This window comes from Oreochromis aureus, linkage group 11 (assembly GCF_013358895.1).
Source record: "Oreochromis aureus strain Israel breed Guangdong linkage group 11, ZZ_aureus, whole genome shotgun sequence".
Lineage (NCBI taxonomy): Eukaryota > Metazoa > Chordata > Actinopteri > Cichliformes > Cichlidae > Oreochromis > Oreochromis aureus.
The window spans coordinates 7,559,374-7,583,349 of NC_052952.1; the positions used below are offsets into that span (position 1 = coordinate 7,559,374).

General features: G+C 38.1%; 1 protein-coding gene and 1 long non-coding RNA gene across 2 annotated transcripts; one reads left to right on the plus strand and one right to left on the minus strand.

Moving 5' to 3' along the window:
* Positions 1 to 294: 294 nt before the first annotated feature.
* Positions 295 to 23,857, minus strand: LOC116329966 (carboxypeptidase Q). The gene is made up of 11 exons (XM_031752112.2): positions 23,720 to 23,857; positions 22,255 to 22,402; positions 21,800 to 22,012; positions 21,585 to 21,701; positions 21,295 to 21,502; positions 20,976 to 21,183; positions 13,819 to 13,930; positions 13,119 to 13,210; positions 12,531 to 12,626; positions 12,101 to 12,206; positions 295 to 1,570 (listed from the first exon to the last, which is right to left on the minus strand). The coding sequence occupies exons 1-11, from the start codon at positions 23,720 to 23,722 to the stop codon at positions 1,410 to 1,412; spliced, it is 1,464 nt and encodes a 487-aa protein (XP_031607972.1). The 5' UTR covers positions 23,723 to 23,857; the 3' UTR covers positions 295 to 1,409.
* Positions 22,411 to 22,901, plus strand: LOC120442758. Its single transcript, XR_005614900.1, has 2 exons — positions 22,411 to 22,619; positions 22,679 to 22,901. It is a non-coding gene; the product is annotated as an uncharacterized LOC120442758 (long non-coding RNA).
* Positions 23,858 to 23,976: the final 119 nt, after the last annotated feature.

Sequence of the window (23,976 nt, forward strand, 5' to 3'; positions counted from 1 at the left end):
TTGACTTCACCCACTGGAAGTGCTGACTTGTCAGTGCATGGGGTAAGAGATCCCAGCTGTGTTTGTTGTAGCTGCTGTGATGGTCTATATAACACGCACAAAGTGATTAATAATCTTTACTTCCTCTCCTCCCATGTGTGATCTTTTTTTTTTAACTACGATTCTGCTCTCTTCTTCTTCTACTTTCTGTGAACTAGATATGCAGCGTTGTTTTCTCTGGTGTCATTTTACCTTCCCCTTTCTTCACAGAAACAACATTAAAAGAAAGAATTGCAGCTAAAGAGAAGATGAGTGTTAATGTGTAGTACGATCAATACTTTAATGACGTCAACTGTTACATAAACTGAAACTGGCACTGGGGGAAATACAAAGACTGAAAATACTTAGAAAAATTAACCACAAACGATTTTTTTCTTAAAGTGAAAACCATTACAGCTTTTAAAAGTTCCTTAAAGAAGACTAGAAACAGAGAAAGACATGGACTCAGGACAGGACAAGATCTCAGCACCCCTCTTCTTCTTCAGGAGCTTATCATTGGGTATTATTGCTTTGGTGGACTCTAAGCCAACATTACAAATGCAGCATGAGTTCCACAACTTTGTAATTCAGTTCTTTAATTTCACACACCGTAAAAAAAACCTGTTATTGCACATATCATTACAGTACTCAGATCTACATTTTATCCCTTCTTGTCTACAATAACCCTAAATTTAAAAATATATTCATTAAAAAATAATTTCTCCTCATTCGTAACATAATATACTCTTCTGTGTTAAAAATCATTACGTATAAGCATCTCTTTGATACTAAGGAGGAGGATCATTAAGAAAAAATGTACAGATCATTTTGAGAATAAAGTTGAAATTTCGAGTCGAAAATCTTTTTTCATGGAAAAAAAAGTCATGTGGATATTACAGTTGTTTCAAGACAAACTGCCATGTTTGCTCTACCCTCTGAGTTAGTGAAATCATGCTTCAGATTCAGTTTTAGTAACAATAAAGGAAATAATTTCTCTTATAGCACACAAACACAGTATGGTTGATAAGTATAAAGATGGTGCAGAAAGCTGCATGTGGTCAGATGGAAAAAACACAAACTCGGAGGAGTGGGTTTGTGCAAAATGAAATAGTTGTTAAGCTATTATCAATGGTTATACTGTCGTGCAATAAAGAGGATGTATGTTGTATCACCAGACGGCTGATCAGTTTGTGTCACTAACTAATTTACACAAGGCATTTTGTAGATGGTATAGCAAAGGTGGCAGTTTGTCTTGAAACAAAACAAAGAAATCATTTTGAACAGAATGTCAGTTTTTCATCTGAATGGACTTTGGATCAAGTCCTTTTTAGAAATATGATTTAACAAGAGTTTTGCTTTATGTAAAGATGTACAGTTCACAGCAGGTCATGCTATCTGGGCAGCATTTCCTGCAGGTCTGCCACGACATAAGCAACCACGGCCCACAATGCCGAGCAGAGGTCCATGTCTCGAGGGTCCTGGACGCTCATGGTGTCGCCTTCACTGTGGTGGAACCAAAAGTAACGGCTGTCTGCCACGTGCAAGCTGGCACCTGGATGACACAGGGACAGAATGATGCACAAAGAGCGTCACAAAACATGCTGGAAAATCTGAAACTTTAGCTTTGGAAACAGAGTTTCACAGCTGTAAAGAAGCATCAGCATTGTGTCTGATTTATTCCTTTAGAATATTTCGCTTTAAGACTAGTCACAACTGAAACTAACGGAAACCAAGAAAGGAAAAAAACCTGCTCTGAGCCTCAGTTTACATTCTAATTTTATATCGACTTCTTGTCTAAGCTATTAAAAATGCTTTGCTTATGTTTATGCATTAGAAAAATTTTGTATTTACTGTGTACTCAAGGCTTTAGTTTGTGACCTAGAAATCATACTAAACCTATATTTAGTAAGTGACATTCAGTTAACAAAGGATTTTCTGAGCTAATAGCTGAAAACTGGGCATGTTTTGACACGTTTTACAAGCGTTTACAAAAAAGGATGTGGCAGGCCTAAAAAGAAAAAAGAAAAAAAACTATCAGCACATGTAGAAGCCTCATCAGAAATGGTCTCAGTGGAAGAATGGCTTTCAAGAAGCCATTTCTAAGGAAGAGAAACAGGGAGAAAAAGCTGAGGTATGCTTAATTACACAAGACCTGTGTAATTTAGTTTACACAAGAACTGGATGAGAACAGAGGAACAGGGTCTGATGGAGCAATGAATTCAAATTTTAAAGTTCTGTTTAAATCACCATCAATTTGAGGTCAGCAGAGAGGTACAACAGTGAGTTGGAGATCTTATAATTGATGGAATTATGAATATAGAAAAGTACAATCACTATGCAATACCATCTTGAAAGTCTCTGAGTGGCAGTGGGTCATTTTTTTGGTATGACAATGAATGTAATGAATGTAAAATAAAAGCATACCTGGATAGAAAAAACACAAAAACTATCAGTCATTGATTGGCCTCCCCAGACCCCAGACCTCAACAATATTAAAGCAGCGTGGGATCATCTTGACAGAGAAAAGACAAAAAGGCAGCCAACATCCAAAGAAGAGCTTTGAATGTTCTTTAAGAACCATGGAGAACTATTCCTGAAGACTACTGAAGAGTTCAGGTTGTGGTCAAACCAAATATATATTTAAACTTGTTAGAATTTTACAAACTCTGTTTTTGCCTTATATAGTGTATTTCCATGTATTCTTGCGCTTGCCTCATCAAATCACTGCATCAATTTCTCATTTGCCATGCAAAATATAAAGAAATGAGGGGTAAGTTAGTACTTTTGAACAGTAGTGTACATTAGTATTGTTAATGTTGTATTGTATAAGAGTCTGTATATAATGTGAGGGTTACTTTATCAGCTAAAAACACACACATAGGTTTAACAGATTTGTTGTAACAAAACAAAGTTCTGTTATGGTGACTATTTGCTGTTCTTCTTTTCTTTTATGGGGTGTAGTAATTGTTATTCTGTTTTTTATACACTTGTATTCATTGAAGGAACCGCAGACTACTATTTTCTAAAACCATTTAAAGGCCAAGATGACCCTGCTTGTACTTGAGTTATTCTTTATAATGTTAAAGTCTTAAAATCTCCACCCATTCCCTAAATAAATCTTTTAGCTTCCATCCAGATTATTAAAAGAATTTCCACTGCTAGTAATGCTGACCAGTCACTCACAGACACGCGAGTTCCCTTTAACACTGACGTGCAAACAGTGTGACCCCACATTTATCCAAAATTAGCAGAATGTTCTGCTTAAACATCACTTTAAGGTTAAAATGTAAGATATAATGGAAAAAATATAATCCTGTAATATAATCCTGATTGGTGACCTGTCCAGGGTGCACCCTGCCTCTCCCCCTATGGTAACTGGGATAGGCTCCAGCCATTCCTGCGATTCTGATAAGGATAACAGGACAAGAATTGATTGATGAATAGAAAAATATACATTTATATGGGAAAGTTTAGGAATTTCAGTTATGTTTCAGGACATAACTGAAACTCGATGAATACAGAGTGTGAAATGCATACAAACTGAAATAAGGTGTGAAAAGTCAGAGAATGTAACACATATCCTAATAAACAACTAAACTGTTTTGGTTTTTCAATGTATTGATTTTTTTTTTTTTTAAATCAACTTCATCAAACTATAATAAATTGCAGTAAACAGAACCTGCACTACATAATACGGTACTGTAGATGGCAGTGTAAAAAACATAAATCTGCCCAGAAACAAACAGAAGAACCCAGGAACAGTTTGGTTTTGGTTAGCGGTGTCAATCACGTCGAGGAGGCGTTATTTTCTTCAGTGCGAATGTAAACTCCCTTTGTATACACTGCCAAAGGAAGACGAAGTGAAGGAGCAGTGGTTAAATTCATTTTCACTACTATTCCTCAGCAGTACAACCCCAACCGCGTATTGTGCTCATTCACTTTACCGAGAGCTGCTTCCTGAACAGGTTCAATGCTGGATTTTCGCAGCGGTTAGTCCTGAAAGACGAGTCAGTTCCCACTTTGTTGGTAAAGTCTGGAGAGTCAGGAGTGAGTGTGCTCTGTTATATTTTTAAAAAGGAACCTGTTGTTACAGTGCAGAGCTGCTTGTGTAGTAGCAGTAGAGCACTGTAAAATAATATAAACCTGCAAATAAGCCCATTTAAAAATGCGTATTCCTTTAATTTATTGCTTTAATTTAACCATCCGCTCGATCTACCAATTTGAAAGTAGAACCCAATATAAGGCAATAATCCTGCAGGCATTTCCCAATAACACTTATTATAATGATCACCCAACTCTGATGCTTGACAGGTGGTTTCAACATTGAATAACTGGAGCAGATATGCAGTGCAGATATCCATCAGTCACTTCTTCCCAATCAAAAAGAACATCTCATTTAACCCTAACACATAATAAATGAGTTACTCATGGCCGTCAAAAAACAGCAGGTGAATGGAAACAGTGACGTCAATTTTGAAGAACTGAAGCGCTGATTTTGGGTGTATTCCAAATACATGGACCGGTTTCCTTTGCTTCTAGTGCTTTCTTTATTTGCTACTTTAGCACAGGATACACTGTGACCATCCTTTGCTAAAGGAGAGGAGAAAATGCTGTCCTATAATTTATTGCGATGGCCCATCCGACCAGTAGTGCTGTGTGATACTGGAAATTTTGGTATCAGTCTCTGTATTGGTACCAAGTAAATACAGGGCCAGTATTGCCAGTACTCTTATACTATAAAGGTAGCATATATAGTGGAGAGAAGTGTGACATGCTCTATGAGATGAATCATCATCAATTTGCAAATTCTGAACACATTTTAATGACCACTGGGCTACATACTGAACTTAGAGGATAGAATCAAAGCATCGATCCTGTCACACTATGATCAATCAGATATCAATACCAGCGTTGGTATCGATACTATTTGGATCGAACCGCTCTCCTCTACCGACCATTCACGAAAATAACCGACATAATGAACAAAGTGGGGCGGATCATGTAAATGTTCATTCATTCATTCATAAATGTATTTTCCATTTCAATCCATGACCTGCTGATATATTTAGTTTTTAAATAACAGCCTGTTGAACCCACAGCTGAACTCTGAACATCCCACTGCTGTAATAAAACCTACTTGTTCAGTTGTTGCCTTGCATGAAAAACAGATTTATACAAGCGCTCTAAAGATTATGAGATATATTAACTGATCAAAGTGTGTTTAGGGTTCTCTATAATTAGTTTGCATTAGCAATTGCTGTTAGGATTGTCATAAATCAATGTATACTTCAGGTGAGCTGGGATAAGTGATGGATGGATATGCATGTGAGGCAGTTCAGATAAATGAGAGGAGGCTGAATGGAAATCAATATGCTTTTGATATAATAAATAACTCTTTCATTGAAATCGCTGAGCATGAGGACTCAGGTGCAGAGCAAGACTTATCCAGAAGAGTCCTTAATGTTCCCTTTTCTTTAAAATACCAACCTTTGTACTGAAGAGAGATTTTTCACAGGCTGTTTGCATTTATATGGCCTACATAAAACAGCAGGGTTTACACATGGCAAAGTAAGGTGCGTACTTTTTGGTCCATCTTCTGATCACTGTAATATTAACACAACAGATATCTGGCATTAGATTGTTAGGAGACTAGTGTATGTTCGAATTCTCAGCACACCGCTCTTCTCTTTTTTTAAACTCTTATCAGTTGTCCTACACACCCTTTTGCCCTCGATGAAGTACAATGACGTTTTCCTTGAGGGAAAGAGGCATAGTTGATAGGAGGTACTTTTGGAAAGCACCCTTTGACTAAGAAGCATTTATCGGGGAAATCTATACATATCTGCTCTCACTGTGTATTTTCAAAATGCCAGATCAGATAAGCCCGATTTCCATCCAGCCTCTAAAAATAAGTGCAAATCCTAAACTTTTAATGAAACAGTTTTGTTACAACCTTTGAATTTAAGCTGAAAACCTGAACTTCAGCCACATCTCAGTGATTTGATTTGAACTCCTCTGTGGTGTCATCATTCCTATCATACTATCTATGAAGTTATCAAAATAAACAATCTAGGCAGGTGTAGCTCAGGAGGTAGCATGAGTCATCTACTAATTGGAAGGTTGGTGGTTCAATGTGTGTATGATTGAGTGAATGAAGCTTTCAGTAAAAAGTGAATTGAATGTGGAGTTAAGAGTGTATAAGCACCAGTTCATTTACCGTTTATTTGTAAAAAACACTTGGCAGGTGATTGGCTAACTTAACACTAAATGGAGAAAAGTATTGGGCCACACAATCACTTAATCTCTGCATTCAAGTATTTTCAGTCCCATTGTCACAGGTGTATGAAATCAAGCACCTAGCCATGCAGCCTGCCTTTACAGACATTTGTGAATGAATGGGTCGCTTTAAAGAGCTCATTGTATTTGAGTGTGGTGCTCTAATAGGATGCCACTGCTGCAACTTATCAGTGTGTGAAATGTATTACCTCCTACCTACTCCATGCTGTTACTGATATTGTTGCAAAGTGCAAGTGTTTAGGAACCACATCAACTTGGCCTTAAAAGGATCAATAACTGCAGAGTTGCAAACGTCCTCTGGCATTAGCATCAGCACAAAAAGTGCACACTGGGCACTTCATGGTATGGTTTTCCATGTCTGAACATGTTGTGTAGATTTACATGGCCCAGTACTTATGTATATGTAGTGTACTAACTAACCACATGATATGCAATAGGAGAACAGAAAGAGGAAAGATTAACCAACGTCTGAGACACTTTGAAAGCAAGCAACAGCCAGTGCAGCAAGTTTTGAAGTTATAATGTTGGCACTGAACCGTACCATCTTTGGAAGTAAAATTTGCACATAAAATGCACACTAAAAAGATTTGAAGATTCAAAGTAGGTAGTAAATGAGAAAATTCTTAACAGATTTAGGGTTAAAACTGTGTGAAGATCACGATCTACAGATGATTTTGCCATCTGCAGAAAAAGCAAGAGGAGGAAAAGAGGACCAACGTCTTTGAAGATGTAAAAGATCTCATGTATAAAAACTTTTTTAAAAACCCCCAGCTAGTATCTGAAGTGTGATGCCAACTCTCACCTTATTTAAGAACACCTGAAATGTCTGCAAGGTGAAGCCTGACAAAGACAAATTAATATGAAATAATTTTTGTCAATACTTATGCGCATTATTTCATGGCACTTAATTTCAGCTTTATTCACTGGCAGTGGAGTGCTGGTATCGACATCTCTGCTAATTTACGTTACGATTCACTAAACCTAGAAAACCACTGTCAAGCCATTACCAATGGCTGTCTAGTCCTGTCACTTGGCAGCCATAGGTAATGCTTCTGGACAGTTATTTGGGCAGCTGAAGTGCCGATTAAATGAATAGGAAGATAGTGATAAATTTAATTTTATTGGTCACCAGGACATAAAACTGCATGTACAAATGTCACAGGTCAAGCTTGATAAACTGCTTAAAATTGATTGCAATTTGGACAGAAAATAATAATTTAAAAGCCACATTCCTTACAAAGGTTATACTTCAAATAAACATGCAATATTGCATTCCCTCAGAGTGCCAGCATGATCCATGTCTGTTTCTACCCCGGCAGAGCACTGAACAAACTCTACGCTAATTCACAATGTGGACAGCAGACAGCTAAACATGTTTGATTTAGCAAATCTTTTTGTGCTGAAAGCCCAGTTAGACACAGCCGCAAAGGGATTGAACTGGTGAGCTTTGCTGTTAGGCCACTACACCATGAGATAGATAAATAACCGCATAGTTGAACATAGTTGAAATGATTGAAAAGCATTTCAACTATGTATTCAGCCAGTAAAATGACCGGCTTATATGTGTTGCACATTGGCTGCTGTAAAGCAAATGATTGCTTTAGAAAACCATTGTTCATATAATGAAATTCTCACATGGATTCAAGTAATTGCTATGACACTTCAATTATTACTTGAGTGTCATAGCTCTGCTTTGTAATTGTTCATACTGTTATTGCTTTTTAAAGCTACGTAATGCCACAACTTGAGGTTTGACTAGTTTCAGTTGTTTATTTAGATAGATGGCTCTTGTAGGGCAGGCCCTGTTCCTGAGTCATAAAGCCACAGCAGACATTCATGGATGAGCTTAATCTCACTAAAATTAAATGATAAAATTTTCTATTGTTAAATAAATATTAAAAATTTGGGGCCATGAACCTTTTTTGTTTAAAATAGAAGAACAGCTGATTTAAGTGAAGAGCTAATATTGCCTGTGTCATTATTTAGGGCAGTAATAGAGGCCTTTGTGGCAGCTGACCTCTGTCTGTAGCCTCCCAGACTGATGCCCCAGAAAGAAGATTAGTCAGCACACAGCTGTCAATGAAAACCTGGCCGATATCCCTCCCTCAACAGTACAGGTCTGTGGCCCTTCAGATGATCAAGTCATGCAAAAAAAATTCTTTTTTGCTTCCACTATAATGGCATATATGTGGAGGTTCCTGTCAGGATTACTTGTTCTTTGTATTTGCACTTAAGCTACCCAGGCATGAGTTCCCAGCACAGATTGTGGTGTTTGCACCGTCACCTTGGACAGCCCCATGGTGTTCCTACAACCAACATTAGTAAAGTGATCATCTAAGAGTCCTCGACTCAGCCTCGAAACTGAGGAGGAGGAGGACCCTTAAAAATGCGCCTTCGTTGAAGGTGGTTTGTAAAGAAGAAGATTTAGCATGAATGAGGACGGTCTTTTTTAGGTGCCTTTTCATAGAGAGGAGTTAGAATAACACGCCAAAACGACGTACTACAAAATCAATTCTCAGGTGAAATGCAAGAAATTGGCCCTCAGTTATGGATAATGTGCATAGAAATGATCTTTTCTGTGGATAACTCTAGCATTCAGCTGCTGCTTCAAGATGTTAACAGTTGACACTTATAGTGGTTTTCTACTACAAAAAGCAGTGCATGTTTTCATATCCTACAATCACCAGAAAAGAGAAAGTATTCTTAAAGCACAGAGTGTCCTGTAGCAGGGCGTGAGCCACTCACAAACCGTTAACAATATAAAACTCCAATTAACTGTAATTGAGGCAGCTAAATCTCTGTCTCTTCATTACATCAAAGAAGGGGTGTTTCTGCACCACATGTTTAATGAGGTTTTAAGTCGTCTTTCACACATTATTCCATGGTGTCTTTGTGACTGCAATGTTTCACTTCTACAAAACGCCTCATTTTAACGTTTACAAAACCACTAACAGAAACTAACCAATGCCTACTCTCAAAACCCTGAAAAACTGAGGTAGACTACAGCTCGGTGGAGATTGTTGTATTTACTGCTCTGCACACTGGTTCGTTTGAAGTACTTGGTTTCCAACTTGTAAAAAATGGTACCGTGCAGGTCTGCATGAAAACTGATTTAGCTGTTGACTGCTCAGTTGTCAGGAGCCTTTGTCAGCGTATGACAGCTCCTGTTATATAGGTTGCAATATGATGTGTAGAGGTGCTTATATTTCTTTTGGAAATTATAAAAACACACACTGTTTTAACAGATCTGTTGTAATAAAAGTAAATTCTTCTCCACTTGTAATTTTTTTTGTGTATGTATGTTACTTTTTTCCTTCTCACTTGATTTTGTAGCTGCAAAATCCTACATCAAATCCTATGAATGAATCTCAGAGTCTCTAAAGTTAACGTGACCTTACTTGTGCTCAAGTTATTCCTCTTACTTACAGCAGTCCCCTGTCTGCAAATAGGAGAACTTCAAATCTAGAGGAATCCAAGTAACTACCAAGTAACCCCACTACTATTAATGCTGACTAATGACATGTGATTTCCAGTAAGTAAACTCTAAAGGTCAAATGCCAAAAATGCTTACACTATCCTCGAGATTTCCCCTGGTTTCCCCTGAGAATGTCACTGTTGCTCAAGTAAATGGACTACAAGGAAAAGATGAAAACTTGTGGAGGACAAAGAGCGCATGATGTGTCAGCCTCAGATAACAAACTCACCGCAGTGAACAAAAACAAGAACCGATTCTCCAGCATCGGTGGGATAGTTAATCATTTTTGAGATACGAGGTAGTGGAACATGATTCAATTACGGTGTCAAACATAAGACCTGGGTGCCAGAACTTGTCCGCCAAAAACTGGCCCATTGGACTGCTTTGGAAAATGTGAAGGAAGGGATCAATTTTAGACTTTTAACTGTTTTTTTTTTAAATAAGTTTTACAGCTTTTCTAATGGATAAAGACTTTCCTATTGCCATTCATACTACATGAAAGTAAGAAACAGAACAATTAAATGACAGTAAGTTCCTGTTTTTCATTATCGGCTCTCAAAAGTTCACAAAAAAGGAACATATTCTCCTTTATCGACCAAGATTTATACAGGCCTAATGACTTATTTTTGAAGTTTGGCTTTAAAATTAAAAAAAGTAATTCTCATCTTTCAGTAACCACTTGAATTTTCTCTCTAGCCCAAAGTTGCTGAGGTAATGGTTGATGGTAATGCAAAGCGCACGTGGTAAACCATAGGTGGAGATTATTTTTTTCTGTCCATGTTGAGACAGCAGTACCTTATGAATGCCTCGTGCCACCGTAATAAACCAAATCTCCCTGTAAAGCTCGTCTTCTCCCCTTTCTGTGACTGTTTAAATTTTGTCTCTAGCATAAACAGTAACATGGTAAATAAAGGGCTAACAATTTTTTTAATCATAATTACAAGAAAGTGTTTGCAATGAGCTTACAGAACTTTTTCTGTAATGTTACGCATTTAAAAGTGTCGTGCTAACAGACTTTGGCTGTGGAATTTAGACGATGCTCAGTTGGTACTAAGAAAATATCTCCCAGACCCAGACCATTACACCACCAACATCTTGAACTGTTGATACAAGGCAGGATGGATCCATGCTTTCATGTTTACCCCCAAATTTTGAACCTACCATCTTAATATCGTAGCAAAAATCAAGAATCAACAATGAAAGTTTCCAATTTTGGTGAACCTGTGTGAACTGGAACCTGTTTCTTTATTGTACGGTGTGGTCTTCTGCTGCTGAGGCCCATCTGCTTCAAGGTTCAATGTGCTGTGAGTTCAGAGATGCTCTTCTGCACACTTTGATTGTAACAAGTGGATATTTGGCATCAGATCAGCAGTTTCTGAAATAGCCTGTCTACCATCCACAACCATGCCCCAATTGAAGTCACCTTCTTTCCTCATTCTAATGCTCAGTTTGTACTTCAGCAGGTTGTCTTGATCATGTCTACGTGCCTAAATGCACTCAATTGCAGCCATGCGACTGGCTGATTAAATTTTTGTACTGGCAGTTAGAGATTTAAACTGAGATACAGCGGAAAAGGAAGTGGAAGAGGTCTGTATGTTTTTTTTAAATACAACACTAAACAATTTCAGACAATTGATTTGATTAATCTATATTTAGTACACTTTATTTCAACTCTATACTGTATTAGCAGTAACAGGACTGTTACAACTTTAACTTTAATATCCATAATTTAGACGCCTTGAAGTGTTGCTTCATAGTTTTAAGTCATTCTAGTTGCAGTACCCAACTGGCTTTGAAGAAATGGAGCCAGATTGTATTAACTAGAATCTGTTCGTAGACCATCAGTGAGGATGTGATTCTTTGTGCTCAGCACTTTCCGCCAAAGAGAGATCATTAAAATTCCCACCACTAAAAGTAGGATGTGTTACTTCCTTTTTAACTTTGTGCTCATTAGTGATGTGGCTTTGGACATTTTTTAGTAGTTTTATCTACTAAATGGAATGGAGCCTATCCCAGCTGTCATGGGGTTAACACTCAGAGGCAGACAGCTATTCATGCTGACATTTACAACTATGAGCAATTTTGAACAATCAATTTAAAAAAAACACGCATGCTAGGTTAATTGGAAGGAAGATGGAGAGAACCCATGGACGCACAGAGAGAAAATGCAAACTCCAATGTCCCTATACAAACACGCTGTGGAACTTGTATACTGACTTTCATTTTGCCCTTTTTAGAAGTTGGTTCCCCTTTATAATAAACATTTAGTTATACCATTTAGTTGCAGACAGGCATATTGATTTGACTGACCTGGAACTCCTGCCTGCATCCATGGTGAGATGTCTGTCCCTTCACCGTGGGCCTCGAGTTTGGTTGTATTAATGGGAGCCAAAAGTTTGACCACTTCTTCCATCACCTGTTGAGATGGAAAAAGACACAGGAAATTATCTTTATATAACTATTATGACAATATTATGATTGTAATTTCTAGATTTGAGCACAATTGAACATTCAGCGACAACGTACAGATGTTTTGGTTCCACATTAACATGAAAAATGCTGCGGTTCCTACTACTTCCTTTTTACATGTAAATATATGGAACCTTTCCAGACTTTAAACAAAAAACAACTACATTTACTGGACAAGATGCTATTTTCATGTCAGTTTGCAAAATCTGTGTGCAGCAGAATTCACAATCTAATACCACTATTTTTTTAAATAGTTGGGTTTTGATATCACCTTTTGTGCTGCATCACTGCCTGTAAATTGCAGGCCAATGGGGGTGAATGTCCCCAAGTCGGACTCCATGACAAGGTCAAAGTTGGACATGTTTACCTGTGTGCAGAGAGGACGCAAAAAGGGGGAACATGTCATGATCAGAGATAAAAGGTGAAAGAAAGCAAACCGAACCAAAGTACTTTCAAACAAAGCATACACACTCAGCCAGCCACTATAAGTACCTTGAGCAGCTGCCTTAACTAATTTAGGGAATTTAAAACGTAATTATACATCAAATGTAAGAACTGGACCAGTCCCACGGGCTGTTATGGTACACTGGTGTTTCTGGTTTTTAAAATGCGGTATATTACAGGTCAGGGCCTGGTGTGCAGCAACAACTTCAAAGAAGGAAATTGTAAGACTCCAGATTCTTATTTAGATCCTTTGCACAGGAAAAACATGGGAGTTAGCCAAGTCCCCTCAGTTTGGTGGAAGTGCCTTTTTAAACTGCCTTTTCACAGTTGTGACCCTTCGTGCTTTTTGGCAGCTGGAATAACATTGGCTTCGTGCTTGTTTTCTACTGATTGGCACGGTAACAGCAGACAGTACCTTGTGTAGATTAAAGTATTGCTGTGCTCCGACTCCGCCCTGCTCCTCGGCTGTCCACAGCACTGTTCGCAAAGTTCTCCTTGGACGCAGACCTACAAAGAGATGAAGACACATGCACAGTATAGAAAGAGGAGGATAACGGCTCCAAATATTAATAATGAAATTTTTCTTTTCTTTTTTGTTGTTGAATAAAAGGCCTTTGTAGTCTTTGTTTGATGAGTCAGTCCTTGTCCAAGGCTCATTCAAGTAAATTGTCCACAAAAATACTGTACTTTATATTCAGGCCTGCTTCCTATTGCAGTTGTGTGTATTTTGTTCCTCTGCAAACACTGGGGTGAAATTACTGTTTACAGTCAGAGGATTTGTTTTTCATTTTGTCCCTGTGTTTAGAACTGGAAACTTTAGCTCCACTTAATGATATTCTTTTTTTTTAATTGGTCTCAGTATCGCCACTGCTGGTTATTCTGCTTTCTGTGTCTGCACATACTGAGTGTTTCCTCTCACTTTTTAATGAACACATTCACTTTTTTTAAAAGAATTATTAGACTTCATAGTAATTTTTGTGACTCAAACAAATCTCCTCCTATAACATTTAAGCAAAACTAATGAACTTGAGCTTTCATTGCATTCAACAACATGCACATATTATTATTGCTTAAGTTTATCTGTGATTTACTGTAAGTATTTCTCTGAATATTACCAAGGTCTTTGATGAGTGACAGGGCCTCCCAGGAAATCATGGCTCCGCCTCCGTCATCCATGGCACCCTGGCCCACATCCCAGCTGTCCAAATGTCCGCTCAGTAAGACAACCTACAGTAAGAGATTGTACAGATAAAGAGAAAATGTGTAAACAAGAAACAGAGGAGCAAATCTGAGGAAACAGATAGGCAGACAGTGCTGCCCATATCCTGTTGATTTTTTATTAATGTAGACACAAATAGTTAAAAGTCCAGTTAATTTGATTCGTTTTTTAACAATAAAAATGGTTTGTATCAGCAGGAAAAGTGAGATTCATTTGAAGAAAAAACAAACAAAGAAAAAGATGAGAGCACACGGTTCAGTGTTATCTGTGCTTCCAAGAATTTCCAAGATTCCTGTCAGTGGGGTGTAGATGAGCCATTGTTCAAGGTTGCAAAACATTTTCTGACCTGATCTAGCCCTGTCCGTGCAATGACCCAGAGTCCGCACATTCCCGTAAAAACCAATGTGTTTTTTTTTTCACAGTGTTTGCTTTCTTATGTAACTGAAATGGTAATATATGCCAATGTGTTGGTTAGTCGCCCATTTGATTCCAGACTGAGATGTCTAAACTATAACATTGGAATGTGATTATTTCCAGATACCGATGTTTCTCACAGAATGCTTTGCAGTAATTTAATTTTTTTTCTCCAAAGCAAGTTTAAACTGGGGAGTCTAAATTACAGTATCTACTTAGCAACGGAAAAGTGTAAGGAGTTTACCTTTATTATTAATGGTAACGTCACTATTTGTGAATGATGCATAAATAGTGAGAAGTTCCACTCTCTTTTATTTCACAAGTTTTCATGTAGAAAAGATTCAGGCTAGGTGAAGCAGCAGTGTGTGAAAAATTAAGTACACCTTTACTGCTTCCAAGAGTTTAAGTAGCAGCCAGCTGCTGCTAATCAAATGCATTTGATTAATTTCTCATCATCAAGTGTGAGCACCCGTATAAAACAATGTTACAGAGTAAAGATATCAGCAATGTCTGAGAGAAGAAACCACTGCTGTCTATCAATCTGGGAAGGGCTATGAGGCCATTTCCCAAAAACAGTGTACAGTGAGAAATACCATGCATATATATCCCAGCAAATTCATCCCAAGGTCAGACCATGCAGTGCTCAAAAAAAAAATGCACAAAAAACAGAAAGCCACAGCCTCTAAAGGCCTCAGTTAGTTTGTTAAATATTAAAGTTCGTGGCAGTACGATTAGAAGAAGATTAAACAAGTATGACTTGTTTTTGGAAGAGGTTCCAGGAGGGGTTACATTCCTCCATATGTGAAAGACTGATAAAGTCATACATGAAATATTTAATTCAATTCCATTCAGTTTTATTTATACAGCGCCAATCCACAACAACAGTCACCTCGAGGCGCTTTATATTGTTAGGTAGACCCTACAATAACACACAGAGAAAAACCCAACAATAAAAATGACCTCTTATGAGCAGGCACTTTGTCAACAGTGGGAAGGAAAAACTCCCTTTTAACAGGAATTAAGCAGGCAAGTAAGCAGAACCAGGCTCAGGGCCGGCCATCTGCAGCGACCAGTTGGGGGGAGAGAAGGAAGACAGGATAAAAGACATGCTGTGGAAGAGAGCCAGAGATTAATAACAAGAATGATTCAATGCAGAGAGGTCTATTAACACATAGTGAGTGAGAAAGGTGATTGAAGAAGAAGTACTGGGAATCCCCCAGCAGCCTACACCTATTGCAGCATAACTAAGGGAGCATTCAGGGTCACCTGATCCAGCTCTAACTATATGCTTTAGCAAAAAGGAAAGTTTTAAGCCTGATCTTAAGAGTAGAGATAGTGTCTGTTTCCCGAATCCAAATTGTAAGCTGGTTCCACAGAAGAGGGGCCTGAAAGCTCAAGGCTCTGCCTCCCATTCTACGTTTAAATGCTCTAGGAACAACAAGTCCAGAGTCCCCAAGTCCAAGAGCAAAGAGCTCTAATGTGGTGATATGGTGATACTATAAGGTCATTGGGACTGATTATTCAAGGCAAGGATTTTGAATTCAATTCTGGATTTAACAGGGGGACAATGAAGGGAAGCCAATATAGGAGAAATATGCTCTCTCTTTCTTGTCCCTGTCAGTAATCTTGCTTGAGCGTTTTGTATTAGCTGAAGGCTTCTCAGGGAGTTTTTAAGACACCCTGATAATAATGAATTACAGTAGTCCAGCCTAGAAGTAATAAATACATGAACTAGTTTTTCAGCTTCACTCTGAGACAGGATATTTATAATTTTAGAGACATTGCACAAATAGAAGAAAGCAGTCCTACATATTTGTTTAATATGTGGATGGAAGGACATATCCTGGTCAAAAAGGACTCCAACATTCCTCACAGTGTTACTCGAGGTCTGGCTTCATGGATAGATAACGTTGGGTGTCATCTGCATAGCAGTGAAAATGTATGCTATGCCTTCTAATGATACTGCCTAAAGGAAGCATCTATAATGTAAAGAGAAATTGTCCTAGCACTGAACCCTGTGGAACTCCATAATTAACCTTAGTGTGTGAAGCGGACTCTCCATTTACATGAACAAATTGGAGTCTATTAGATAGATATGGTACAAACCACTGCAGTGCAGTACCTGTAATACCTACAGCATGCTCTAATCGCTCTAATAGAATATTATGGTAAATGGTATCGAACGCTGCACTAAGGTCTAGCAGGACAAGCACAGAGATGAGTCCACTGTCAGAGGCCATAAGAAGATCATTTTTAACCTTCACTAAATCTGTTTCTGTGCTGTGATGAGCTCTGAAACCTGACTGAAACTCTCCAAACAAGCCATTCCTCTACTGATGATCTGTTAGCTGTTTGACAACTACTCTTTCAAGGATTTTTTTAGATAAAAGGAAGGTTGGAGATTGGCCTATAATTAGCTAAGACCGCTGGGTCAAGAAATGGCTTTTTAAGTAAAGGTTTTAACTACTGCCAGCTTGAAGGCCTGTGGTACATAGCCAAATATTAGAGATAGGTTTATTATATTTAAGATTGAAGCATTAATTAATGGTAGGACTTCTTTGAGCAGTCTTGTAGAAACTGGGTCTAAAAGACACTGATGTTTTGGAGGAAGTAATTACTGAAGTTAACTCAGAAAGATCAATTGGAGAAAAAGACTAAATAATTATCAATGATACTTAAAGTAGCTGTACATAATGTACATAATGGTTGAAATTTTATTTCTGAAGAAATTCATTAAGTCATTGCTAGTTAACATTAAAGGAATGGTTGGCTCAACAGAGCTGTGATAAATATTTGAATATTTACTTCATATATTACTGTTAAACATAGTTCTACAAGCTACTGAATCATGGAGTACTTTTTCACACACCACTTCACACTGTGTAATATGTCATGATGTTGTTGGTATAAGTATATTAGAATAAGTATATTAGAAAAGTGTTTGACCACCATGCTGTGAGAACAGATATATTTACTGTTTCACACAAACTCCTCATTTATGGGAGCACTGTCATCCTAGAAGGGGATCACTCCCATCAGGTGACTCATTACAACAGTGATGCTCCCATCCAAGGAGGCAAGTGGGCCCATTCCATTACAGCATAATAAACCCTTCAGATTCCCACGCTGTAGTTCTCAAGTATTTGCAAATACATTACATTAGTAAAGAGGCCAGTACAGCAGCTAGGCATGGTTTCACATTAACAGAATCATATACAGCCAGTTCATCCCAGGTTACAAACTGCATGAGGGATTTTGCAGTCAAGTCGTCTCTGCATTTAAACCATTTTTATAAACACACAGATTTGGGTCACCAATAGCGCTGAAACATCAGGACATTTGTATATAAAATGAAACCTCAAAATGTGGATTTATTTTTCTATTGTACTGTAATTCTTACATTGGTTACACTCAGAAAAATAATCCTGCCCCTGTTAACTTGATATTATATTTATATACACTCAGCCACTTGGTTAGTTTTGCTATGAGTCTGTTTAAAGCCTGATTGTACATTGTGGCCATAGCAGAGACCGCAGAATGTGCTTTGGTTAAAAGTGTAAATTATAAGAGACCACAAATGTATTTGTTTTAATGATTCATTGTGGTGTATGTAATATCCAAGCATGTTTTCCCCAACAAAGGGAGGCTGACATTTACAGTCTGTTCAGAAATCATTCATACCACATTTAATATTTGAAAGCTTAAAACTTTTTTAAAACTTCAAACTAAAAAGGAGGAAGAAGAAAGATGTAGAAGTTGGAGTGGGTGGAAAAAGTCTGTGACAAACTTAACTGTGGGAATGACTCATTCAGCCCCAAATGTACATCCTCTAATGAACTTACACACACACACACACACACAAACGCACAAACACAATACGTCAGCCACGATAACTGCTACTGCAAGAGCACAAAGTCACAGGGCCAGAGATGATGTCAGCCATGTCATGTGTTTAATTTCCCTTTTCTATAATAAAACTCCAAGTCCTGGTTCCTATATCAGAATAGTAAAAGCTTACATCAGCGCTCTGGTTCAAGAGTCCTGACGGATTTTAACCTATTAATTCAGAGAAACTTACAAAGAAGAACAGAATGTCCTTGAATTCTAAGCAGCCAGAAAACACTGCAGCACACTGGACATTATCACACAGTAATGCCACAAAGTGCTGCTGACGATACTTTACTAGAAATCAAAGTCAAGACTCTTATGTTTGGCTACCTTGGACTTTGCAGTTAGGATGTGAACTTTTTAAACTGTTAAAGGGGGATGGCTTGCATTTGTGAGGGAGTCAAAGTTTGCACAGATATAGTTCATATATCCCACATTGGTGGGAAATTTTCAAGAACAAACATCATATACCTTCATATACCTTCATCTGCCAACAAAGCAGATATTAAACACACACTTCCTTAACAACAACAGCAACATCCGCATACCAGGCAACCTCTACAAATATACAGTATACACCAGGGTTATCAGATGCCACTATGGAAATTTCACACAGAGCGTGATAAACTGAGATGCAAAATTCAGTGTAGTCAAATTGAACAAGACACCCTCCCCCCCATTTCCCCGCATGTTTGTTCCACACACCTTTCATCACTTGTCTTTGCAAATAACTGCTACTATAATTTACATACCCGCTCAGCTATTTAGGACATGTTGGTTTAACCCAACATGAGCTGCCTTGTGTGAATGTACAAACTCCAAACAGTTACTTCCAGCACGCCAAGATAAATCTGTCCCTTTCGTTTTAACTGCAAACTGTTATGTTCTCTGACCTTTTGGCCTCTTGGTGAAAGAGAGCTGCTCTCTCCCTATCCAGTTCCAGGTCTCCCACACACACACACATGATTGCCACAGCTCAGCAGCATTTTGCTCATTTAAGTAACTGCATATACGGCTCCAGCAGCCTCACTGTTTGGCCACTGGGCTCTAAGATGTGTGGTTGCTGGAGCTGTGCTGTTCAGTGTAACTTAAAGTGATCTTTGGAGTTGAACTGTGGCAAACCTGTGGGACCTGTCATGCGCTGTTGCTCTGTGTTTAAGGAAACCCATCTGTATGTTAGTGGAAGTTTTGTGAGGGTTTGCTGTCATTTTATGTACACAACTGTTCTCCTGTTTTGTGGCCAGCCAGAGCACTTGGGCATTGTATTTTTGTTTCAACACATAGCTCAGTGTTTCTTCTCATTTTAGTAAGAATGGGGGATTTTACTTGCTTTGGCCCTAGAACCCCTGGTGTCTATTTGCTTTCCTTTTTCTACTTAATTTAATATTGTAAAATAGTTGTAAATAAATGCTTTGTTTCCTATTCAGTAATCTTTCTAGGAGATTTATGGTTATGTTATAACTCAGCTTCTAGGTGAGGCGTTGTAACACAAACTGAAATATATTTACATACATCATGTACATGGCGCTGAGCATGCCTCTAAGCCCATTTAGCCTGAAAACCTTGGGTAGTATTTCCAGGGGACTATAAAAATATCTCCTCTAAAAACTGTATTTGCATACACTGAGGTTTCTGCAGGAGCAAGTAATCTATTCATCAGGTTCTACCTGTTAGATGTGTCATACATACAAAGCACCTGCAGTGAACTGAAAAGGTATACTCTGCAGTGCAGTATGTACTCATTTAGTCTGCTCATAGGCTTAAGAGTTAAAGCAGGCCATAGTTTGACATCTCATTCTGTTCTTGACAGTCTGATATTGAAAAAGTTTGCTACCTAAAACTGTCAGTTTGCTATCCCTGTGATGAACTAACAACCTTACATATAATCCATACTGGAATAACATGATATTTATATCACAACTGATATGCTTCATGTAAACTGACTGGTTGCAGTTCGCAGTTTTATGCATTATATTACCTTAAAAAATCCTGGGAGTAGTAAAAAGCTTGGTTACATTTAGCTGAGTTGAACTGATCAACTATAAATTTTATATTTTATGGTCAAAATGTTATAATTGGCTTATGAGGCAAATGAGAAGAGAAAAGAAAATAATCACTTATACTTACCAGGATATCTCTTAAAAACCCATCCAAGAAAATATAACAGACTAATTCTATTTAATTTTCTTTAAAAAGTGCCAAAATATAACAGCAGTCACCTCAAGGTGCTTTATATTGTAAGATAAAGACCCCACAATAGTACAGAAACAACCCCCTATGAGCAAGCACTTGTTACAGTGGGAAGGAAAAACTCCCTTTTAACAGGAAGAAACCTTTGGCAGAACCAGGCTCGAGGAGGGGTGGATATCTGCTGTGACAGGTTGGGGGTGATTACTGTATTGTTTAAATAATGCAGTGTTTTCATGAAAGCCTACTTTATACTGGTTCCTGGAAAGATTAAATCACATAAGCAAACACAAAATACAGGCAGAGTTAAGGGCTGTCGGAATATCTTCAGTCAGCAAAAAAACTCACACTATTATTTCCTTCTCCACCGAGCTAAGATAAAGATAGAAATAACTAAGAAGGAGATTAAAAAAAGGATTATTGGGACATCTGATTTCCTTGTGGTTTATATGTAACATCCGACAAAATGGATTTACTCTCATATCAAAGTGGAAAGTGGACAAATAATAGATTAGATAAATTTGTCAAATATGCGTATCTATGTTATGAGTGAGTGATAGCTACCTGCTCAGGGTGTTGCCACCCTTTTATCTCAGCCACTGTGTTGAAAGAGTCAGCATCAGGAAGGGTCTTGGCTCCCATGGTGAGTCTGACCACAATTTTCTGACCTCTTTGTGCCATACGCCACATCAGCTCAGCATCCTCCACAGTGATGCAGGCTGTGGGGATGCGCTTCACTCCATCTTGGTAGTCCTGCCAGCCTGTGTGGGGACTACACAGGAAGTGATAAAGACAGAGATCTATGTAATATACCAGTGATAAAGTGACACTACAACATTTCTAGACAGTCAGATAGCTGGACACTTGGAGAAGATAGATATACCTGTTAATAGAGAATGGAGTGACTGATCGAATGAGTGTAGCCACAGCTCCTACTTTGGCTGCCTCAGAGGCACCATAACCACGGTATGCCACTGTCTCTCCATAGCTAACATATGGCTGGTTAAAAACCACAATCTTTCCTGCGGCCTCACTGGCTCGATGCTTCAGTTCCTCAAAAGACTGAACTACCAACACCTCTGCCTCAATACCTACAGGAATAACAATCCATCAGTGAGCAGTAAAGGAGAAACAGATGAAATGAAAACTGTTTTATACGACTATGGTCTTTACCTTCAGGGGGTGTTCCTACGCTGCTACCCAATCCCAGTATAGCCAGAGTCTTGGCTCGAGGAGCAGTCATCTCTGCACTCTCCTTCCCCCGTACCCAGTGTGGGATTTTTGCTGGCTCTAGATAAGACAATTAAACTATGTTTATATTCACCAGAAATCAGCTAGAGTTCCCGTACGTTCTGAAACACATGTTGGATAAAAACTGTAAAACTTACCCAGGTGTACATCCAACCCATCCTGCACCATGGCATTGTACATGTATTTAATAGCCATCTCCAAGTTGTTTGAGCCACTGACACGGTTTCCTATAGTGTCAGTAAAGTCTGCGAGCCGTCTGTAAGAGCGGTTCTGGGCAGCACCGAACACAGCCAGGTCAATGATCTGTTTGGCCACATCAGCATAGCCTGCTACCTCAGCTGCTACCCCAGCTGGGATCATGCAGAGACACACAACAAGAACATATCAAAACACTGTAAAGGCATGCAAAGACTGTGTCAGTTCCACCAGTTAGTTCAGGTACACTGTTGTCATTGTAACTCAGTACATAAATCCCAACATTAAACTGGTCAAGGGATCCAAAGTAACTGGAAAAAAATGCGTGGGTACAGAAGGCATTTATTATAAACTGGTTGTTTTAATAAAGGCCTTACTCTCTCAGAGTTTGAGTTACCTCTCTTTGCAGTATCATTGGATAAGACTCTGACAGCAGATTCTGAATTTATAGTTTGTGCAGAGTGGGGATGACCATCACAGAAAGACGATAGGTTGAGAAACACATTGAGGGAGAGGAGGATACAAAGTGTCCCCTTCCAAGTCATCTGTGAAAAGAAAATATGAGTCTGTTGTTGTCAGTTGATGTTAAACTTCTACTAAATCCTCCTTAAACCTCACACACACTGCAAGTATCCTCTCATCTTAGTAAGAACTAAAAAGCAAACATGCATCACTCCTGCTAGGGACGAGAAAACACAGATAATCTAGCAGATATGATTCAAACAGGCAATTCACAAAGACACTTACTTTGCACTACAGCAGGTATTTTCTATTTTTGATAAGTGAGTGTGTATATTAAATGTATTTGCACTGCACAGCAGGTATTTTCTATTTTTGATAAGTGAGTGTGTATATGTAAATGTTGGATTGGATACAATAATGAAGGAGGACTACCTCCAAATTCTTTAACTTCACCACAAATCAACAGCTAGACAATTGAAACTTTTGAAACAATTGCATGTTCCAACAGGACAATGATCCCAAACACATATCAAAACTAGTTTTGAAATGGATAAAGTATGCTAACATTAAGCTTCTAGAATGGCCTTCCCAAATCCTCAACTTTACTGATAATGTTTGGACTATTCTTAAAAGCCAAGTACAATACAATACAAGGAAACCAACCAATTTAAATTAAATCTACAAATTCTGTCAACAAGAATTTCCAAATAACCAAGCCAGAAGCCTGTTCATGATTACCAGAAGATTACCATCTGGTCAAGGTGTGACTTGCTAAGGGACATTTAACTAAACCTGTATGTATACTAATACTTGTGCACCCAATTCTTGTTTTTTAACCAATTACCATGATATTCGCCCCCAAGATGAATATCATGGTAATGTCTATATACCTCTTTTTGGTATGTTATTGGGTTTATAAAACCTAATATATGCGGCAAATTTTGATAGGAAAGGACATAAACAGGAAGTAAGGTGATAATTACAAAACAGTGGAGAAAGGGTGGTATTAAATAAGTTTATGCTTATTCCTACTCCTTTTTCAATATGTTAAGCCATGTATTTTTGTATGCTTTTTGCATTATTTATTATTATTATTTTACAGTACTACACTATACGTGAATGGCGGTTTATTGGAAACGTTACGCTATCCACAGTTACAGTTTTACTTTCACTTTAGGGCATTACAGTTATACTTTATTTCTGAGTAAATGTAGCGCGACACCACAATTGTTAATTTATCATACTAACACAGACGACTTCATTCGTTTTTAAAAACCAAACACGATATACAAAAAAGTATTGCAACACAGACGAATTGAGAAGGAGAGAAACGTAACAGCGGTTTAAACATTTCACAGTAACAATGAGCGCAAAACTCGCTTCTCCATAAAAGCACAAACCATTCGAGTCAATTCAAAGTCTTTGGTTTTGTTGACGTTGCAGGACTTCGTCCAGTTTTAAGGATATGCCAAACACACAAATACCGCAATATAAACAGTTCCGTACTCGTGATTACAACCTGCCTAGCGCACTTCCGGTTTGTCTTTTTTCACAATAAAGCGTTATGCTTACAATAACAATAATTTTGTTATGCAGGTATTAAAATATGGTTACACATATATATACACATAAAAATGGGTATTAGCTAAGCTTATGA